The sequence below is a fragment of the Thermobia domestica genome, chromosome 13 (genome assembly GCF_964235325.1).
Source record: "Thermobia domestica chromosome 13, izTheDome1.hap1.1, whole genome shotgun sequence".
NCBI classification, from domain to species: domain Eukaryota; kingdom Metazoa; phylum Arthropoda; class Insecta; order Zygentoma; family Lepismatidae; genus Thermobia; species Thermobia domestica.
In genome coordinates this window covers 218,283,899-218,307,538 of record NC_137466.1, presented here as the reverse complement: position 1 = coordinate 218,307,538, position 23,640 = coordinate 218,283,899, and the positions used below count along the sequence as shown (strand labels likewise).

Genomic DNA, 23,640 nt, shown 5'->3' with positions numbered 1-23,640 from the left:
AGGATGGACCATCTACATTCTGAAAATACAAGCACGGTTCATATCGTGTCTGAAGTAACGTGCACAGAATGAAATGAATCATACAAGGTAAATTATTCACTTTAGCCCACACGGGGGGGGGGGGGGGCGGTGAAGTGAATATACATATGGGGTAAATTGGTGAGAAGAAGTGTCTTCGGCATAATGTAAATAGCAAAATATAGACTGCTATATAATGGGTATGCAGCTAACGAAGAATACCAATATGATGTAAAGGTACTACACGAGCTATTGTTGTAGAAATGCATAAGAACTAAACAGACATATCAACCCTAGATCGTGTCCAAAGAACCGTCTCGGGGGTATTGAGTTGTCTGATTTTACAAGAAAAAGCACAATATTTGACTTCCCAATAGGTCTTGAACCCAAGTTTCTCCTATAAGAGACTATGGTTTGGAGTAGAATGTTCCTGGGCTGCAGTGTTCGGTATGTGTTAGTATTCGGAGGAGCATACATACATGCAATAAGGAATGATTAGCAGGACTATTCACATCACCCCAAAATATGTTAGTCACTTCAGCCCACCTCGTCATCTTTTTCAAAACATGTTTTATATCTTTATGTTCGCAATATATTGAGGCACATCTCTAATTATTGCCTCATGCTGCTGTGAAAGTATTAGGTACAACACTATTACTTCAGGAAAGAATTGCCCTAGTTTATTACTGCTCCATATTACAATAGCAGCAAAAAAAGCTGCAAATCTATTCACCTTTCCTGCTGCCCGTGGTCGCTGCATTCAATAGTTCGCTTCTTTCCTTTGTATACTACCTTCTTCGTCAGTCGCAGACTCAATACTGCACACACATGGGCTTTGCAAGGTCAGCGCCGATCGTGCTTTGTTGTCACATATCATTAACCTTAACTCTACTCACTTCACCCATATGGCCACTTCCTCCCGAATTACTCTTAAGTAATTTAATAAAGAAGGCAAGGTGGCTCGTTCGTAGATGGCTCACTTTTCGTGTGAGGGACCCTTGGTTCAATCCCTGACCAGAACAGCCTGTGTAGGACTACATCGTATTTTTTTCTCTCGAGGTTCTCTCTCTTCCATCCCACATTACCATTCCACCAATTCTTTCAGAATCAATCACTTTTCCGTCTCCTTTAGCCTAAAGAGTATAGCCGTGAGACGTTAAACTAGATATTTCATTTTATTTTTCAATTAAGTTAATTATGATAGTAATTTGATGGGTCTTTTGGAAAGTTTTCTTTTTCAGAACGTCAGTCGCAATTATCTATTCATAATGACGAAATAATAGAAGTAGCTTAGATTCAAAACCCGAGAGATCAGTTTCCCAGTATTAGTTTTTGTGTGTGTGTGTGGTTTAATTTCTACTATTTCCGCTATGCAACTATAGTTAGAACCCGTAGGAAAAATAAACGTGTAATAAGTTAAGTATTAATTCCCGCAGCTAACCAGGAAACTAATTACCACTGAACCGTGCAGTTCTAATGGAATTAGTTATTTTTCAATTCCAAGAGTAAAATTAAATAAAATTATGTGAATAATTTTGCAGCATCCAACATCCAGAGATGTAACGGATGATCTTGATAGAGACAAATCTTCATAAAATATTCATAGATTTGGGCCTTGAGGAATAATAAAACATGTTAATTAATTTGTAGCAATGATTCATAGGATTGTAATTACAGTTGTCTTGCAATGATTCAACGCTTGTGAAGAAATATATTTTGAATAGATCTATAACGTGCAATTACCGAAATAGAAAAATATGTAATAATCTGAGTTGTACAGTCAATTTTAAATAATACATTACAAAACATCATTAATTTGTGTTTGATTACACGTTGAGCTAAAACATGTAGTTGTCCTATTTATACTGTAATGCGAAAACATGTTTTCCTGCGTAACACCAATTACTACAGAGTAAAACTAACACATGTCGCTAACTGCCTGTCTCATTCCAACAGATGTTTCTAGCACGCAGGGAACTTGCAGATCTAAAAATATTATAATGATTTAATTGTAATTGTTTCAATTTAATTATGCGAAGACGGGACAAGGGTCAGAATCATATTTAGATTACATTGTTAATACATAATATGTATTTATACAGAGATATACAGTGGGGCATCGATAACTCAAAGCTGATAGGAATAGACAAAAATTCGAATTACCGAGTTTTTCGAGTAATCAAGGTTCAGTTATCAAACTGGCCACAACAACAATTTGAGATATCGAGGTTTTACGTTCCTCATTAAAACTGACTATATAACTTCTAAAAGTCGAAATCTTATTCGTTCAACCTCTAGAGCTCGAAGTTGTGAAAGTTCTTTTAAATTAAATAAAATGACAAGTAAAAATAACATATGGTAAATGTATTGTTTTGAAAGGAAGGCTTTCATGTGCAGAAATGAGTAAAAAAAAAAAAACACAATTACAGTGCACATTACTAACAATGACAATTACGTAAAAACATAGAGCTATAGCTTCGAGTTATGGAAGTCACATCAAGAGAAATTGGACTTATGGAGGTAAACTTCGACTTGTAGAGTTTCGCAGATACGAAAGTCCGAGTTAGTAAAGTTTTTAAATATGTTCAGGGAAACCTTAAAATTCAACTTATCGAGATTATAAATTTTAAACATTCGACTTATAGAAGTTATAGAGATTATTTTAACTTTGAGTGTTATGGAGAGGTCAAGGGAATGTGAAAAAATATGAAGTTATCAAGGAATTGGAGTTATCGAGGTCCAACTGTATTATAATGTTTTAATTCCAGCCTAAACTGTATTTTTTGAATCTAATTAGTTGAAACTTTATAGTGAAATAAAAATGAAATGAAATCTTTAACGTCCCACGTTTATGCCGGTTAGGCTAAAGGAGACGGTGATAATGATAGATGAGTGAAATGGTGGAATGATGAAAGTGGGAGGAAACGGGATAACCCCGAGAAAACCCACGAGCACGGTGTTTGTCCACCACAAAGTCCACACAACGCGAGCTGGGATCGAAACGGGAACCCCAAGCACCGGAGGGAACGCTCTACCACTGAGCCACCGCGCCCCCACAAACTTTAAAGTGATGATATTGAAGAAGAACGAGCTTTGTTGTTTATTATTAGGACGTGTAAAGAGTTAGAACTTTTAATAACAATGGTTTCAACCTATCTCTAAAGAAGGCCGAATACTTAGGTATAACAGCTAGTTAATCGTTGAGTTGAGTTTGGGTTTAACGTCCCGTTCAGTAGCGAGGCTATATGAGACATGGATCTACTGATTAACGTGGAATGCGAACCACATGAGCTCCCGCCGGGAATCGAACCCGGGTCTCCCATGCCAAAGGCGCATACGCTAACTGCTTAGTCACGGAAGAGCTCAGCTAGTTAATCGTAATAAAATCTTTCAGTACGGTAATGCATCAGTTTCTATCGTCACCCACTACGAGTATAACAGTGGAATCCCTTCTTGTCTTCAGAGAATTAATTCGTATTCCTAAAACTCAAATTGAAAGTGAATGGAATGTGCTTGTTAATATTTCCGACATCAAGACAAAATATGCAATTTTTTGGAGAGAGCACCCATGGAGGACGGACGTTTCTCCAATAAGGTGGGCCGAAATTTTTTTTTTGGGGGGGGAGAATTGGATTGGCCGGGTTGCGGAAAAGTTGCCTTGTGTTAGTTGTAGTCAACACAGAAAATTTGGATTTTTTGGTACACCTCTTCCTTTGATTCATGGGACTTGAATATTCCTGCACAGCTTTCCCTTTTTTAAAAATTTTGATTGGTCGGGTTGCAGAAAAGTTTCTTCGTATTACTGGTAGTCAACACAGAAAATTTGCATTTTTTTTTTGGTCCACCCCTTCCTTTCCCTCATGAGACTTGAATATTTTTATATCTGTAGCTATGCAACCCGCACAACACTACGGTGAAAATTGTGTTGCATAGCTATAACCTTTGCTTCTTTTTTCACGCTGAAAACAAAACGGAAGAGAAAAGTGAGATGCGATATTGTCCCTATGTTGTTAAAAATTATAATCAATCAGACGAAAAACTGTAATTTTTTTTTGTTTCATGTTTCTAGTATAGTATAGTAGGGATGGCCATTTCCGGAAAAAGAGTTTTCCGGTTTCCGGAAATCACATTTTCCGTTTTCCGTTTCCGTTTTTCCGGAAAATTTTCCGTCTTCCGTTTTTCCGGAAAATTTTCCGTCTTCCGTTTTCCGGAAAATTTTCCGTCTTCCGATTTTCCGGAAAATTTTCCGTCTTCCGATTTTCCGGAAAATTTTCCGTTTCCGATTTTCCGAAAAATTTTCCGTCTTCCGATTTTCCGGAAAATTTTCCGTTTCCGTTTTTCCGGAACATTTTCCGTCTTCCGATTTTCCGGAAAATTTTTCGTTTCCGTTTTTCCGGAAAATTTTCCGTCTTTCTAATTTTCCAGTTTCCGGAAGAATTATATTCCGTTTTCCGTTTTCCCTGAAAATGTAGTCATCCCTAGTCTGTAGGAAGTTTAACCGTTTAAAGAGTTCTGGTATATTTATATACCATGGTGTACTATCGTCTTTGACCGCTTATTTAGGTTCTATAACAGGTATTTAAGCCGGGATTTTTTTTATTTTTCAAGTCAAGGATGGACCAAAGAACACCGCAGATGCGTTTTGGAACCGGATAGTCAACTTGGCGGCGTCAAGTGGTGCGAAGGGACGTGACTTTTTTCTTAAGGCAAATTTCAAAACTTTTTCACGCCTTTAGTTTTCAAGATATCAGATTGAAACTTGCATAAGGATTATGTGTAGACCTACCTTTGGGTATTTATCAATTTTTTTTTAGATCCCTACGTGAAACCGGGGACGGGCCCGAGGGGCGCAAGTGTTACGAAGGGGGGATTTTTTCAGAAAAATTTCGTTTTTTTCGATTTTCCGGTTTAGGTTTATGATACCGACACGTGGTACCGTTGGTAAGTATGCTCTATCGTGAGAAAAACGAGGTATGAACCATGATCCTACGATAAATAGTAAGGAAGCAGTAGCTGTTTGAGTGAAAGTCTAAAATTTTGGACATCCTTAAAGGGTTAAATTTCTTGCAATCTGACGTCTTTGTTACATTTCTATCTGATAATTCATTGTTAAGAGCTCTTCTTTGTTCTATCAATCTCTCAAGCATTTCATGTATGCTGTTCCACCGAGTTTTAACTTGCTGTATAAGGAAATGTACTTCCAATCCTAATAACCTTTACTGTTTTTCCAGTTCTGACGTTGCCAACGTACTATATTTAAAGTGGGAAACAATCCAACTAACAACACTTAACATTTTCTCGATTTTCTCTATTGCAAGTCCCTTCATTATAGAGAGTTTAGGGTCTGAGCAAAACAACATATGCTTGCATACGGAAGTTCTCGTACCGCACTTGTGATATTACTAGCATTGTCATAGACAATAGCATGTATTTTATCTAAAATATTCCACTACTCTGCAACATGGGCTAAGTGCTGAGTTAGGTTTACCCTTGTTTGCCTCACTTCTATTTCAATTATTTGAAGGACTGAACTTATTGAACTTAGATGGAAGCATATAGTGGGTTTTGATTGTAATATAACTTTCCGTAGCCTGCGAAGCCCAGCTATCTGTTGTCAAATCAATCGATTCCGCAGCCACACTTCTCCTTAGAAAACAAGGCCTTAATACGGCGAGTTACAGTTTGCCTGGATGGTGAGTGGTAACTTGGTTCTACTTCATTCATAAATTCAAGAAACCGAATTCCTTCAACGAAAGACAAAGGAAGAAGAATCCTTTGGTACCATATTACTTATTTTACTATCAAGCACCTCTGCTCTTGCGGAAGAACAAGGTTTAGGGTCTCTGAGATAAGACAGAATTCTTTTCTGTTTATTACGTACTACTATGTTCCCTTATTTGTAAAACATTTTTTCTGGGATCTTTCTGTTACTTTAGATGCATTTGAGCGTGCGCCAGGTGAAGCGATAATCTGAGATATAGAAGTAGCAGCACCTAGATTATCATCTACGTTTATGAAATAATAATAATAATAATAATAATAATAATAATAATAATAATAAAACACTTTGATTGCATTAGGAGTTCACAATTTAGTAACAAAACATGAATGTAGAATAATAAGTAGAGCAACCCATATTATGCTTTATTTTTTTTTCAAATTATGCTTTATTATGCTTTATTATTAATTTCAATCATTGTTTTACATCAATCGTGTATAACGTATAATATTTACTATACATTAAATATTCTAAATATCTTGATCTATTTATTAATATTTTATGCAACCAGTTTCTTTCATATTTAATGAACTTTCTACCTAATGCACTGTAAAGAGAGGCTTTACTCGAGTCAGTTTTTTTTTTTTTTTAATCACTTGTGTGCGCCTTAGAGGTGCATATATACAGAAAGGGAAAGTAAAAGATGCCACCAATAAGTACAGAAAGTGCTCAACTTCAAGAGGTACACATAACATTATAGTGTGGAGTTCTTGTGTACTATTCATTGTTGGTGGAAGTTTTCTTCTTTTTGTCCTTTATTCTTTTCTCCACGTCAAAAGATTAGACCAAAAAGTTTACAAAAATAAAAATAAGCTTTTCATTGTTGCATTGTTATGTTCTCAATGATTTTGCACTGTAAATATTGTTTCTTAAAAATATTAATACAATATGTTAAACTTGAAGTTAAAGAGATGTTTTAAAGAATTGTGCTATATCTTTTAAATTATGTTTTATGCTTTATTTTCTAAAATTATGCTTTTAAAATTAGTTTCTTCTGGACCCTTAGACAGCCACAACCGTGTTCAAGGTACCAACCATATGTGTAAATAGCTATTATGCTTTTTATGCTTTTGTATGCTTTTGGGTTGCTCTAATAATAAGTAAAACTTTCAAATGCATACAGAATCATAGATAATAAGTCAGCATTGAGAACTGAATTGATGTATCGATAACTAGGTGGAATCGTCCTTCAGTTTAAGAGAAAGTAGCGGAAAAAGTTACGAAGAGAATTATGTGGAATAGATCATTATATGAATAGCTGGCGCTAGTTTCAAGTAGTGCTACATACTATGGTATTTATCTCAATAGTACCGGTATTTGGAATTTGTGACGCTTATAGTTGCAAGATGGTAACACTAGGGTAAAGTGTAAAATTGAATTACATCAGTAGAATTGAATTTATCTTAGGGTTAAAAAGTCTATGGCACAGGTCGGATGTAACTGAGTAATAAACTTACAGAAAAAAAAACATCGGGACGATAGGATGCTCGAATCGAACATCGGCCTTCTGAATGTTAATCCGATGTTCTAACGCCTGAGCTCAGTTGGAATACGTAGTGTACTCCCGCCAATACTACTGCGTGTGGATTCTATAGAATCAATCTAGGGTGCCAATTTCTCTGTAACTTTGGGGATCCATTCAGATGCAGAAGGTATATATGAGGGTTTTAAGACAAACTGAATTCAAATTGTGCAAAATATTGTATATTTATAAATAGAATGCGGGGTCCACATGAACTTTGAGGGGGCTGCTCCCGGCCCCCCAGGATCTGTGACCTTGACAGATCACCGTGATCACGATAAGCAATGAAGAAATGGTTGGAATATAAACATACCAGTTGTATTAATAACACACTGCCAGCTCTACTGCCAGAGTTCTGCCCTCAGGTACACGCATAATCGGGGATTCCCCGAAACACACGCATGATGGGAATTTCCCGGTGCAAACGAATGATCTGCAAGCCCTCACGCAAACAAAAAAAAGTACATGATTAAGAAAGTGTACAAATAGATGTAGGAGGAAGGAATGTTTCGTCGCTGATTTCTCGACCTTTTCTCTCCTGTCCAGTGTTAAGTTTGAGTTGCGTTTCTTTAGCACTAGATGGTGAAGAGCATTGCCTCATTTACAGGTTGTTTTCGCGTAGCATTTTTCGTTCTATTTCTTAATGTAAGACGACCAGTCACTATTCCAAGTGAACATTTTCATTTTCCGGAAAATTTTCCGTCTTCCGGAAAATTTCCGTTTCCGTTTTTCCGAAAAAATTTCCGTTTCCGTTTTTCCGGAAAATTTTCCGCCTTCCGATTTTCCGGAAAATTTTCCGTTTCCGATTTTCCGGAAAATTTTCCGTTTCCGATTTTCGGGAAAATTTTCCGTTTTCGTTTTTCCGGAAAATTTTCCGTTTCCGTTTTTCCGGAAAATTTTCCGCCTTCCGATTTTCCGGAAAATTTTCCGTTTCCGATTTTCCGCAAAATTTTCCGTTTCCGTTTTTCCGGAAAATTTTCCGTTTCCGATTTTCCGGAAAATTTTCCGCCTTCCGATTTTCCGGAAAATTTTCCGTTTTCCGATTTTCCGGAAAATTTTCCGTTTTCCGTTTTCAATTTTCCGGTTTCCGGAAAAATATTTTCCGTTTTCCGTTTTTCCGGAAAATGTGGCCATCCCTAGTATATAGCATGAAAAATATGTTATCAACCTTACATTGCATCTTGTTTCACGTATATCGTGAACAATTTCTTTTAGGTCAGTTTATATTATCAAGAAAATTTTAATTAAGTGCTCTAATACCTAGTTATTTTGAAATCGGCTGTGCAATAATAGAATATATACATTTATCTAGAACGTTGTACACATCAATAATAATACTTAGAGCGTTGTTTTATAAGAAGTCGGAAACATTGTAATTTTGTACGCAGTCCAGTAACAACCAGCAATACCGTTTGGACATTTGTCGAGCCGTTTCAGAAGGTTTGTGTCCGTCAGACTTCAAGAAAAAGCCTGAACCAATTGTCATGTCCCAATGGTTGACTACTGCTTCTCGCATTCTCCAATTATATATTAGGACCGAAAATCCCGAAGATGCACTTCGTGGGCTTGCACAGTATGTCAGCAAAGTAGTTTGGTTTGAAATAAAGCGAAATTCTTTTCTCACCAACGGGACGCAACCTTTGTGGCTACTCACTCGATCTGCATCCATTCTTGCAGAGGAATTAAGAAGAATCCTGTATACTGTGATTAGTTCCAATGCTTACTTTGGATCGAACCAGGGAACCCATGCACCATGGGTAAGCGTTCTACCGCTGAGCTACCTTGCCTCCTCATATTAGTTACGAATAAATAATGGTCTCAAATTAGATCTAAGTTTAATAGATTCGTAGTTGTATCTATTCTTTATCTATTATAAGGAAATAACTAAGGCTATTTTCATAATATATCATTCTATTATTATTATTATTATTATTTTGTTCAGGTTGAATCAGAATCAGGAGAAAATTGTATTCAGTGTTCTCAACACGAGATGGACATTCTATCGTTACGTCATTGGTACTAAACGTGAAGAGAGATAAAAATAAATTTCTAAGGATAATGGAATAGAGAAGATAGAGACAATTGCTGAATGCAATGTCAACAACGCGGAAAGGAATCATTACCACAATTGCATTCGATCGCCATTGTACTCAACATCCACTCATGGAAATTCTTTGTTTTCAGATGCCACAAACACCGTAGCTTTCTTTCTGAAAAATCTCTTTTATTCTTCAAACTGAGTCGTTCTGTTGAAAACTAGTCTTATCTCTGCTTTTTGTAAAGAAATGGCTACAAATTCCCTTCCAATGCAAGATTTTTTTTTTTTTTTTTTTTAAGTGGGTCACTTGCTTTTGTATGAATTGTTATCAAAGAGAAGAGTTTCCAAATATTGCAAGATTCTTATCCTTGTTTTGGTGATCGATTTTTACTTCGATGCTTTTAACCCATTTCTCTTCTTCTTCTTTCCTCACTCTATTTCTATTTCACTTACCTCTCTTTCTCTCTCTCTCTCTCACACACCCATACACACACACACACACACACACACACACACATATATATATATATATATATATATATATATATATATATATATATATATATATATATATATATATATATATATATATATATATATATATATACATAGATAGATAGATAGATAGATAGATAGATAGATAGATAGATAGATAGATAGATAGATAGATAGATAGATAGATAGATAGATAGATATAGATATATAGATATATATATAGGGTGCAACGAAAAGTTAAGGCTAAATTTCAGGGGTGGATTCCTTATCGGTAGACAAGCAAAAAAGTTGATATGATCACATGTCGGGAAATGCATCGTTACAGAGTTACAGCCATTGATCCGCCTAATGGTGTGAAATAGTCACATTTTGGTCGCTCCTTAATGTGTCTCAATTTAAACCTCAATAACTCAGACTCTAACTAAGCTAGGAAGATAATTTTAGTATCATTGTATTTCTGAAGGATGAAGCTTTCCGTCGATATGCATTTTATGAGTGTATCCCCAAGGGGGAAGGAATGCCATCCCCAAAATCTTGCTGTAGAAAACAAAAAACACATAATTACCCTCCGCTGTCCGCCGTGGTATCCACCACACACATGCTTACGTACTTTGAGGGAAAATGAAAAACTCAGTTTAACGTCCGATGATGATTTAACGCCTTAGCGTAGGAGAAATGGAGGGTTAAGGAAAATAAATACTGATGAATGTCATATATATTTCTTTTTGTAAACTGTTACGATTGTATTCTATACGCCAATTATTATTTACTCGGCCGGAATGTGAAAATGGTCTATTGCTCTTTTAACACTGTTGTTATCTGTCAGAATGCAGGAAAAACATTACAGTATTTTACTGTAAGCACAAATCTCAGGGACGTAAGGATCCCTAGGTTGAATTTTTCGAGCTTAGTCTTTGGAAGGCAGTCTAGGTTTTTGTGATCAGAAGTGTACCTAGTTTACATTATAGAAAGACCAGCAATTCCGGGGAAACATACCAACAGTATCTGGAAAATTCTCGCCTTCAATTACCACATTGCCTCGTAGTTTCAGAAGACAGCGATGTAAATATTTGTAGTGTACATTTTAGTATACGACCATGAACTGTGCCTTTTTCTTACACGATTGCTTTTAAAATCACAAAAGATGCACGACGACTTGAAGTGTCATGAATAAATAATGACAAAGGAGAACGTCCCGTTAAGTATTTTTCTGTTAGAGAAAAGAAAGAAAAGTTGTATACGTGTTTCAGAGCATGCGTAGTCAAGGGTCAGAAAAGGCGTGTTGAAAATTTTATATCTCAATAAGCTTCACGAAATTGGTTACAAAGGAGTTAGAATGGAAAACGTTCAAGAATAAGTTTAGAAAGCAAGGAGTGAAAAAGTTTCTCCTATTTTCCCACCACCCAAAGAACATCAACGCAATTTGTGTTGCATACAAAACTAAGTAAAGCCTGGAAAAGAAAATAACGGAGCATGAAACATTCTGTAAAAAAAAGCATTATTTGTCCCATTCTTCTACACTTTTTGCAATATAACTATCAAATTTGAAGATGTTGTGATAAAAAATTCATATGTTATGATAAAAACTTGAATAACAAGTTGGACGCTTTTAGATTCGAATTTCAAGACCAGTTATGCTTCACCTTTCTTAAAGCATTAATGAGCTCCCGCTTTTGCTATATGGTTAGAGGGGTCGTCTCCGGCGAGGGAGACCTGGGTTTGATTTCCAATGGGAACTCATAGGATTCGCATCCTACGTTATGCTATAGATCCACGTTTCATATAACCACAGTGCTCAAAGAGACGCCAAACTCCAATTTAACCCGTGGGGCCGCGGTGGCTCAAAGGTAGAACGTTTACCTCTGGTGCATAACGTCCTTGGTTCGATACCAGTTCGCGTCAAGTGAGCTTTGAGGTGGAAAAAACACTGTATGGGGGGTTCTCGCGGTTCTCCCGTTTCCTTCCACTTGCTTACTTCTACTATTTCGTTCATTTGTCATCATCACAGTCTCCTTTATCCTAGCCGACATAATCATGGGACGTAAGACTTAAAGATTTTAGTTTCATTTTCCAATTTAACCAAGCAACATAAAGCGTTAATGTTTATTTTTATTTCTATATGTGTGTCATCGACAAAATTAATGCAGCTCCAGATATAAGCAAATGAAACTTTTACGTTCAAAACAAGAATGAAAAGTAAGCGATATTGAGGAAAAATTGACCCTGTGATTGAAAAGGTTGAATCAGGATTAACGGCGTCAGAATTCGAACACGAAATCTCCAGATACCTCAGACAGGAGAATGACATCTGAGATATTCATACTCGGTAAGCTAACGATTAGAAATGGAAGAGTGATAGAAAAACAAAGATACCAGACATTATGAGTCTATTCTTACCATGAAGAAACTCTTTAACATTGGAGTTCATTCAAACCTGTCTGTGACTAGGTGATCTGTTAATTGCGTAATACGAGGCATGCATATAACTTCTTATTACTATTGTTTCTAACTTCCCAAACCATAATTCATTACCCTTGACTTGGTTTAGGTCACCGTAGCAGAAATAATATTTATTTTCTTGTTTTGCTTAAATAGGCAAAGAAATTATTTCCAAATACTGTAGTTACGAGCGCACACAGACATTTTTGTTAAGAGGGGTCCTAGCTTGGGGCGGGGGCGTGGGTAGGGGCAGGTTCCATGATGCTACAAGCCAATATGTGTGTGTGGTGTTGTATGAATATTATTCTGCGCTCGAAGAGACGAGTATAGCTCGAAGAGTCGTGTAATTAATTGTAAAACACTTTCAGGTATAGTTTCAGAAAAAATCATAGAATCAGATATACAGATGGTGATCAGAAAAATGAGAACACCTGTAATTGGCAACACGTCAGATGTATGGGTTGGCAGTGGTGTCGTGGCGCCCGCAGCGCCGGACCGCTGGTGGTGGTGTGTTAGGTCGGTCTCCATACTACGTCAGGCGCAGTGGAAGAGCAGTGTCCAGTGGCTGTAGCAGACGGAGGTAGTTTAAAAAGGAGACCTCTCAGAGTTTCAAAGAGGGCAAATTGTTCGTGCGCGGTTATGTGGAGTGAGTGTGACGGCAGTGGCTACTGTGTTAGGTGTGTCCCGTGGGACAGTGTCGAAGGTGATGACGGCCTACACAACACACGGGAAAACCACATCGGGGAAGCAGAACAGTGGGCGGAAGAAAATCATGAGTGATAGGTCACGCCGGTTATTAAAGCGCATTGTCACGCAGAACCGTCGTGCCACTGCGGAGCAAGTGACGGAGGAACTCAATCAGCACCTCCCCCAACCTGTTGCGACAATCACAGTCCGCCGCGAATTACATGACATAACTTACGGGGTCGTGTTGCACGGGCCAAACCGCTCATCAGGGACCATAACGCTTTCGCACGCCGCAAATGGTGCCGCGATCATGCAACTTGGACTGTTGAGGAATGGAAACGTGTGATTTGATCGGATGAGTCATCCTTCACCCTATTCCCAACCACGGGCCGTGTTTATGTGTGGAGTACGCCCAAAGAAGCTTATGATCAGCAGTGTCTCTACCCAACCGTGAAACATGGCGGCGGCTCGGTGATGCTGTGGGTCGCCATATCATGGTTTTCATTGGGTCCTGTGGTCACACTTAGCGGACGAATCACTGCCAACGATTATGTCGCAATTTTAGGACACTCGCATCCTATGGTCCGGATGTTGTTCCCGGACAATGACGCCATCTTCCAGGATGATAATGCACCCATTCACACAGCTGGCGTTGTTGCATCGTGGTTTGAGGAACATCGGGATGAAGTTCAGCACCTCCCCTGGCCCGCCCAATCCCCAGATCTCAACATAATTGAACATCTGTAGTCCGTCTTGGAAACACGACTCCGGCGACGATTTCCACCTTCATCCTCTCTCACAGAACTGGCCGATGCCCTGCACGAGGAATGATGTAAAATTCCACTTGCTACCATTCACGACCTCTATGCCTCCATCCCACGCCCCATCAAGGCTGTTCTGAAGGCGAAAGGTGGCCCGGCACCATATTAATCTGGTAAGATGCAATTTCGTTCAGGTGTTTCCATTTTTCTGATCACCATCTGTATATATATATATATATATATATATATATATATATATATATATATATATATATATATATATAACTCTATGGCCTATGAAACCCGGAGGTTCAGTGCCACGTTCACAAAAGCTCTCCACTGACTTCTATCCTTAGCTAATTGGATCGAGTTTCTACTTTGTATTCCTATCTCTGCGAGATCCATCTTAATATTATCCTTCCATCTGCGCCTAGGTCTTCCTAATGGTCGTTTTCCTATGGGTCTACCAGTCAAGACTTTGAAAGCGTTTCTACTTTCTTCCATTCTAGCTACATGACCTGCCCACCTAAGCCTCCTAGACTTGACGACCCTAACAATGTTGGGTAAACCGTATAAACTATGTAGTTCCTCGTTATGAAGCTTCCACCATTCCCCATTCTCGTTCCTCTTGGGTCCGAATATTCTTCTCAGGATCCTGTTCTCAAATACTTTCAGTCTATGTTCTTCCCTCAGAGTAAGCGACCATGTTTCGCAACCATACAGAACAACAGGCATGATTATCGTTTTATATATTTTAAGCTTCAAATTCCTCGACAGAATTCGCGACGACAAGAGATTTTGAACCGAATAGTAACACGAATTCCCTGCTTTTAGTCGACATTTAATTTCTTCGTGAATATGATTTTCGTCTGTTAATATTGATCCTAAATATTTGAAAGTATCCACTTCATCAAAAGCATTATTTAATATTTTAACGCCTCCACAATTTGCCGTATTACGGTCCCGACGCACTTCCATGTATTTAGTTTTCTCTGCATTTACTTCTAAACCCATGTCCCTGCAAGCGTTTAATAATATCTCTGCATTTATTTCTACTGTTCTCCTATCATCCCCTATTAAATTTACATCATCAGCATATGCCATAACCTGGTGAATGCCGTTCACCTCTATATATATATATATATATAAGAGAGAGGTTAAAGATGAAGTGTAAGATGAAATTTTCATGCTACATAAATCATTTCCTTGTTATACAATTATAATTTTATTGAGAAAGTTTGGAAATATATGTTGAGTTAGGAAGTTTTGGGGGATCCAGATCCGGTGGACCACTCGTCGGTGCGCCCCTGACTATAGCTAAGAAGGAATACATAGTTATCAATACGCGTAGATATTTAAAATCTGAATTATCTTGTAAATTCTTCAATGTTATTAGCGTTTAGAAGTGGGATGTCCGAAGATCAAACACATACTGACCGATATAGGTTCTTGAACCGTACAAAATGGTTTGCGTGAGTGGAAAAGCTTATCGACGTTTTAGAGAAAATGAATTGAAAAGAAATTCTTTTCAAGCCTGAAGCTTTATGCTGTACAAGAAGAATACCAGATACTAAGGAGAAACTAGTTCTAAAATATACTTTCATATAATTCTATATACCCATATACACACTTTAAAGTTCTTCGACGCCGCGTTGGTTCAGTGGTAGAGCGTTCACTCTGGTTTATGGAGTCCTTGGTTGGATCACAGCTCGCGCCATCTGAACTTCGTGGTGGACAAACACCGTGTGATTGGAATTCCTCGGGGTTCTCTCATTTCTTCCCCTTCCACTACTGCATTCGTTTCTCATCATCACCGTCTCCTTTAGCCTAGGCGACATCACTATGGGACGCAAGACTGATTCACTTTTTCTCAAGTTCTTCATTATGGCACTAACACGAGCAAATACATACTAGTGTAATTAGGTCTAATAAGATATAACCTAAAATGTATGACTAAATCTTTAAATTTAAGTGCTGTTTAAGCAATATATCGCTGAAATATGAGAAATGCATCACTGAATAGATTACATAAAGGTAAACAAAGTAACACACTTATGCGTATAGTTTTAAGTGTACTTTACAAGAGAAACGGAAAAACTAACTTCTCCCTCCAAATGGGATTTGCGGTGGACAACCAAATTGTGGGTAGATTTCTTCTGAATTCTCTGCTTCCTGCCATTTCATTATTCCACCATTATCATTCGTCTAATTTTCTTCTCACTTAGCCTTGGTGCATAAATCATGAGAATATGTAGATTGTTTCCAATAATAATTAACAACTTTTATTTTTCTGAAAGAAATCATTATTTATGCTACACTGCTAACTAACAGGTTGTATCTTTTCTTAACTGTGACACGCGCACTTCTTTACGCTTCTGTTACTGGTAAATTTACCGTAAGAAGGGGAAACTTCCGTAAAGTAAAATAAATGGTTCAAAAGTGGTTTATTTGACCTGAATCGGAAATGAAAACTGATATATTTTGCATATGTACGTACTCTCCAGCAGTGGCGGCCGGTGGGTTCTGGTTTCGGGTGTTGCAGTACGAACGATCGGAGACAGAAGATATAAAATGGTCTCACTGACTAATCAGCATAAATTTAGATGCAAATGCTATGTAACATGTTAAATTAAATAAAATTCTGTTTTTAAAAAATAAAAAAATGCAGAACATTTAATCCGATTAATCACCTCTTAATTAGTAAGTTCATTCTTCTCTCTTTGATTGGAGCAAATCTGCCTAATACATGCTGGTTGAACTCGAGTATTCTTATTGTCAGGTCTTTTTCGATGGAAAGCATAACCAATGGTGATAACCTTTCTTGGGACATTCAATTTCTTGAAAGTGTCAATTCTTTTTGATGTGAAAAAAAGAAAAAAACTTTTCTTCTTTTACTGATGCCATAGGTACAGTTAATATTAATTTTAGAAGCTTTGTAGATTCACTAAATATTTTTTCTAGATTATTGTGAACAATTCATTCTATTTATACAGTGATCCGAATTCCTCTTGAGTGTAGACTGAAGAGAGTTCGTAGCAGAGGTTAATGTTATAAAAAAAAATGTACATTGAACACGCTTTATTCACAATTCATCTAGGGAAATTTAAAATAAATTGTGGAAATGTTGAGTTGAGTTGATTTTGGTTTAGCGTCCCTTTCAGCAGCGAGGCTATATGAGACGTGGACCTACTGATTAACGTGGAATCCGAACCACATGAGCTCCCGCCGGGAATCGAACCCGGGTCTCCCATGCCAAAATTGTGGAAATGTATCTAGTGCATACAACATTACTGCCATAAGATGTCCTGTAAATTTAAACCGTTTTTTTTTTTCGAACACTCTCCTGAATTGCACTTTGCTTGTTTTGTCTAAGCCTTAATTGTAGATTTTTCTCAGTTGAAAGTTGGGTAATTTTTTTGTAAGTTATTTACAGAAGTCATGGTATGCAATTCATTCAGAATTTGTAGGTTATGTACAGAATTAAAGCACACACAATAAAATTAAATCTAATAACTAATAACCAAAACAACTGATACAAAAAGAGTTACTGGTATATGAATTGCGAATATTACATGTTCATACATAGGGCTGTCAACTGGCCGGCTTTTCATTGGCCTGGCCGGAAAAATTGCTGTTATTTTGATTAAAGCCGGTACAAACTTCTCACCAGCCCCTTTATAACTGGCTTTTTTTTTTTTTTCAAATTTGTATCTAGTTCGAAGTATAGATATTGAAAAGTAGCTGTCATTCTGTATGCTCAAAACTGTTACCTTTCACTATCTATCAACGATTAATATATTTTGTTCACCTGTTTAGAAAATTTTAGAGAGATGACAGGGACTGTATCAGGAAAAATTTGAAATTTACTTTCAAGGAATTTTATACATTTATTAAGAGTGGAAAATGACTTCTTAAAGCAATTTCCCATAGTTGAAGTAGAGACTATATGTTTAAAGAGTGAATTTCATTTTCCAAATCCAAAATTGTTACGTAAAGATTATTATATTTTTGTTCATCTGTTTCGATAATTTTAAAGAAATGGTAGTTACTGGTAAATACAATAAATTGATCAATGCCAATTGATCAATTTTAGTTTCTCATTTATAGCACAATGTATCTATTAAGCTTATTAGTGAATGTTCTAAGGACATACAGAATATATGTGTTAATACACTTTTGTTCACGATAGTACATTTCCTTTCCATGGATAGGTCTGAACAGAGATACTTAACGCTGAGACCTATATCATAGAGAATTTTGAGGTTATTTTACAGAGTTGGCAACCCTATTCATATGTCAACACACACGCGCGCGCGCGCGCGTGTGCGTAAAAGAAAATAACTACATTCCAAATCATCCGTCTTGGTTGTTACGCAATGCACGATGAACACTATACTTCCACATGAGGCGAAACAATGTTTATCAACGTTCTGGAAAGCAACCTTGAAACCCGCCAGATATAGGAACAACATGTTAGCTGGGAGGGGTTCAAAGTATTTGAGGAAGGTCCAATACGTCTGTACGAACCTGTCTTATACTGTACCCGAAAAGATAAGTAATTCTTAATTACTGTCACCTATATTTTTAGAAAAAATGATAGAACGATTATTTCTATAAGAAAAGAAAGAGTACATGATGAGGCGTAAAATAAAATATTTAGCGTACATCAATCATTTCTTTGTTAAACAAGTATAGTTCGTTAGGAAAGTCTACAAATGTTAGTCAAGTTTCGAAATTTTTGGGAGGTCCGGACCCGGTGGATCCCCCTCGTGGCTACGCCTCTGAGCATTCCTAACTACTCCCAAATTCAATGTGGCGTTCCCCACCATAAAGTTTTATCAAGAGTATAAAATATACTTATTTTATAAAAGAAATATGTATATACTAAAATACTATCCACAGAGGGGGGGGGGGATTCTGCATATTGACTTATTAATATTTGGTTCACAAATTACTGTAGAAGAAATTTTCGTTATCTATATAAGCTAAGAATTAACTTGTAAATGCGGATCTACTTTCATTTGATTTCTGCTCTACTAAATATTTTCTTTCATAATTTGTAATTCTGCTATCACTTTTTTTTTTAATTGTCATTATATTGATTTGCTTCAGTATAAGTACCGTAATTTAAAAATATGAATGCATAAAAACAAATTTCATTTGTTAATTGCTAGTGAAATAAAATTCAGAAAGCTTATTTAGCGCGAAAAACCTTCTCATTCACTAAAAGCCGTGCTGTGTTGCAGAAGCACTGCAACGACTAGACCCTTTAACTTCTGAGATAGGGGAAAGGAGACTTAACATTTGCTCCAATTCCCGCGCTGAAGGAATCTGGTCGTTGCATGCTAGCTGCAACACAATATAAATTAGAGACTCTGTGACGGATTATTTTTCGCTTTTTAAAGCGGATTAACGAAACGGACAGTTACAGAAGTAAAAAAAAATATGTTATTTAAAGTATATATGGGAGTATCAGAAAGTATTTTTTTCTGTTCTTTATTACTATTGCTAATAATATTTTTTTCTAGAAATACTTTGGTCGTTGCGCAACGCTGCAACACTAACATTAGCCGCCACTGCTCTCCAGATTCAAAAACAAAAATCAAACTCGAATTATCTCAAATAAACTATTTCGTTGCTACTTTTTTGTTGTTTAGAACAATTTAAATACCAGTTTGTTTTTAATCTTTGACCATACATTATGACTGAAAAGTACTCAGAGGGGGCGCGGTGGCTCAGTGGTAGAGCGTTCACCTCCGGTACTTGGAGTCCCTGGTTCAATCCCAGCTCGCACCAAGTGGACAAACACCGTGCTCGTGGGTTTTCTCGGGGTTCTCCCGTTTCCTCCCATTATTTCATTCCACCATTTCATTCATTTCTCATCATCACCGTATCCTTTAGCCTAACCGGCATTACCGTGGGACGTAAAACTAAGATTTCACTTCATTTTTCATTTTGAAAAGTACTCAAAGGTAGTGGCGTACGCTAAGATTTTCAGGATTAAATATTCTCTTATAACAGATATAAAAAAGAAAATATCATACGAAGATAATCAACAAATAATTCATATTAAACCTGCGAGTATCATTGAAACCTTTAATGTTGAAGATAAAAATATGAGCGCACGGAGCTTGTACGGAGGTAAACACGTTTAAATTCCGAATGCTCTGTTCTAACAAGACAAAGCAGCATTAATTGTTTGTTCCAAGTTATATACCGTATTAACAGATTTATTTACTACGAGTTTTGTTCAAGGGATGAGAAGCACGCATCTCTTAAATCCTAGAGGAGACGACAAATATCAAAGAGTCTCGTGGCCATCATTTTCATTCACGTCTTTGATTTGAAACACTCTTTTAGTGTTACATCATTGATAGCATAAGAATGATAAATTGATTAGGAATTAGATTTCTAAGCTTTCGACATTTAAAGCCATGTTGGCCCGTCATGTATGAGGGATGACGTTACTCGGCGATCACACTATCCGAGGAAAGGGAAAGAAGGAAGCTGCCTGGGGCTTGTATATTAGGTATTTGCCCATCTCGGCGTTTGCCTGTAAATGAGGAAAACCTCACTCAAGATGCCTAGCCTGAAAAAGTTTTTACACTTTTTCGAGCGCATGTTCACACCGGAAATCGAATCCAGAACTGCTCGTACCAAAGACGAAAGGGTTAGCGACTACGCTACGCGCAACCATAAACTATCAATTGATAAAGTAATTCTAAGAACCCATTGAAAACACTGTTCATCAACTTTTAAAGATATGCAATTCATTGCACAATATGATTCAAAAATAAATATAATTTAAAGATTGTTATGTCATACTCTTCCTGGAGCTCTCTTGACGCGAAAGGATTCTGATAACATGTAGGTGAAATTAAGAAAACACTGTTAAGAAATTTTAAAACACGAGGAGAAAAAATTTCGAGACAAGACGATAAAAGCTTTTCGAGTCTACAGGCAATAACGAGACTTCAACAAAATTTACGAAACGAATGGAAAAATGTCTTATTTCTTGCCTCGTGAGCAAACAATGTCCAAGATATAAATAGTCTTGTTACGTGATAATAATAATAATACAGTACAATTGATACGAACAAATAGAAATAAATCTGATACAGAATAGAGCCTGAGTTCGATATTATGACATGTTCATCTCCTTAGGTAAGTTTAATACTTGATTTAATTTAATTTTTGTTTTATTAGTATTCTCAATTTTGTAATTTTTTACGTTTCAGAATTTTTATTATTTTAAAAATTCTTATGAAGTGAGAATTCTGAGATTCAAATACACTTTATAAGGTATGTGAATTAAAATAGTAATGATAATTATAATATACTAGCAGAATATCCATTCTTCGCACGGGGAGAATAAGTTTTATTCTTAATACAAAGGGCTAAATTTTGATTTAGATTGCATAGGAAGTGTCACTGTTTGTCTGAGCGACGTCGAAAACTATGGATTCAGCACTAATATTGATTATTTTTAAATATCCTCCCCCTTCCTCCCCCTTCCTCTAAATTACACTGTCAAAGTAGAATGATAAAAAACACCTCAGGCTCGAACTTCATCTATGTTGAAAATTTGACCGAGATTGGTCGGATGGTTCAATAGGTATGAAGTCATAAACGTAGTCACTTATATATATATATATATATATATATATATATATATATATATATATATATATATATATATATATATATATATATATATATATATATATATATATCGGAAGATAAAAATATATCGGAAGATAAAAATAAACTGGGTACTTTAAAACCAAATTAAAGAAATATTGTGTATGACACCTGTTAAATTATAAATATAGGAAACGATTGTGGTAATAATATTATTCTTAAACATAAAAAGTAACCTCTACGATCAAGTTATTTTGATTTTCTTTTCTTTTCAGATTTTTCCCATGATTACGCTAAAGAAAAGGTGAATGATGAATTCTCGTAATAACGTGAAAGGATATTATATAACACGCTGCCCTAAGCGGTATTCGAATTCCCAACAGACAAAATTTAAGATTAATGAATTACTTCTCTTGATCCAGTGAACCACCATTGATGTATTTAAGGGAAGAGGCTTTCGGGCTTAAACCCCACGAAATTTTAGTTACTATATTAACGTAAATGAAATATCTTGCAGAATATTTAAATTCCCAGGAATGAAATTAGCAACCCCCCCCAAACACAATCATAAATACGCCACTGCAGCGAACAGATTACAACGTGATCCCTCCCAATGTTATTTGATTAAATTTTAATTACAATTAATATTTGTTATCAAAAATGAAATGAAATCAAGTCTTTAAGTTTTACGTCCCACTATTATGCCGGCTAGGCTAAAGGACACGGTGATGATGAGAAATGAATGAGATGGTGAAATGAAGAAAGTGGGAGGAAACGGGAAAACCCCGAGAAAACCCATGCACACATGTTTGTCCACCACTTGGCGCGAGCTGGGATCGAACGAAGGACCCCATTCACTAGAGGTAATAGAGTAATGGAAGCCGCGAACAGAACTTTGAAAATATTCTCATACTAGTAACACGTATTTGGTTCCTGCAGTTTCAATATTTAAACACAAAACTGAACAATTTATTTCTAAATTGCATGTCGAAATACAAAAGTTGTGTAGATCACAGTTCGACGCTCATCATTCTCACGGAGTTTCATTAAGTTGGGTGTATATCAAAATGATATCATGGAACTATAACTTTCTTTGTTAATCTTTGAAAAGAAAAGAAGCGTGGTTATAAGGATATGTAAAGTCATGAGACAACGTTACCATAGATTACGGAAGATTCACAGTTTTAGAAATATTTTCAAAATAACGGAAAACATTTAAAATTTGGATTTGATGCGGTTATAGTACTTAGATACTACTAAGAAACATATCGGATAGTGTTGCAAAGTTGTTTTTTTTTTTTTTTTTTTTTTTTTTTTTTTTTGACGTTTTATGTGACCGCTGTGAGAAATCGAAACCAAGTTAGGAGTTCCTCTTGATGAAGGGAAGTTTCAAGAATTAAGTAAACAGGATGGATACTATATTGGAAGAGTTATCATAAGGGCTGAACTCACCGTCTATGTCGGGAAAATCCCAAACCTTCTCGTAGCATCTGACTTCTTCCCAGTCGTCGCTTGTGGCCTCCAAAAATCCTCCCTGAGAGGGAATCGCGAGCCTCCCTCGGAGAGCGTCTGTTTCAGCATATTCCTCCATCGCGGAGGACGAGTGACAGCGCGGCGTTGATACCAACGCGAAACTGAAGCTTCCAACACGTTTTCGGACTTTGGCTGGAAAACTGTAGCTGCGTACTTGAAGCGTCGCTCATTCTCCCATCTTCGAGATTCATTAATGTTTCTCTCTCTCTCTCTCTCTCTCTCTCTCTCTCATAGTCATTTCTGGATCCCTTGCTTCTTTCAAAGAGGAAGAGCATCGCTATTGTCTATTTGTCGTCCAGTACGCTAGTTTTAATAAAAATTTCTCTACTAATTTGAGGTCATTTGAGCGATGCCTTTGCTTCCACACTATTAACTAAAGCAGTGGTTCTCAAACTTTCCGATAACACGAACTCCCTGTTCATTCAGAAAATGATCTGCGGACCCTCTTGCAATGAAATGTCACATGGTATTAAAAAATATAGGCTACTAGTTAGAATTACCACTGACAAGAAAAAGATCAAGAAAAATAATGCAATACGTAATTTATTCTAAAGATACATGATTTTTTTGTTTCCTAGTGAACAAAAGTTCAATTGAAAATACAGTAATATTTTCCATAAGTAGAAGCTTTGCTTTGTATATACTTAAACACAAACAATTTGCTGAGCAAAACAATATATTCACATAAAAAACTACATGTATTTAGTTTTTTATATGAATATATTGT

The 23,640-nt window shown here is 36.6% G+C and overlaps 1 protein-coding gene across 1 annotated transcript in view; it reads right to left on the bottom strand.

Annotated features, from left to right (window-relative positions):
- The window catches only part of LOC145667934 (corticotropin-releasing factor receptor 1-like), a 618,250-nt gene extending 595,254 nt beyond the window's left edge, over positions 1-22,996 (bottom strand). Inside the window, exon 1 of the mRNA XM_081735358.1 lies at positions 22,833-22,996. Coding sequence (XP_081591484.1) covers positions 22,833-22,971 — 139 coding nt within the window. The 5' untranslated portion in view covers positions 22,972-22,996. The remainder of the gene's footprint in view (positions 1-22,832) is intronic.
- Between the last annotated feature and the right edge of the window lie 644 nt (positions 22,997-23,640).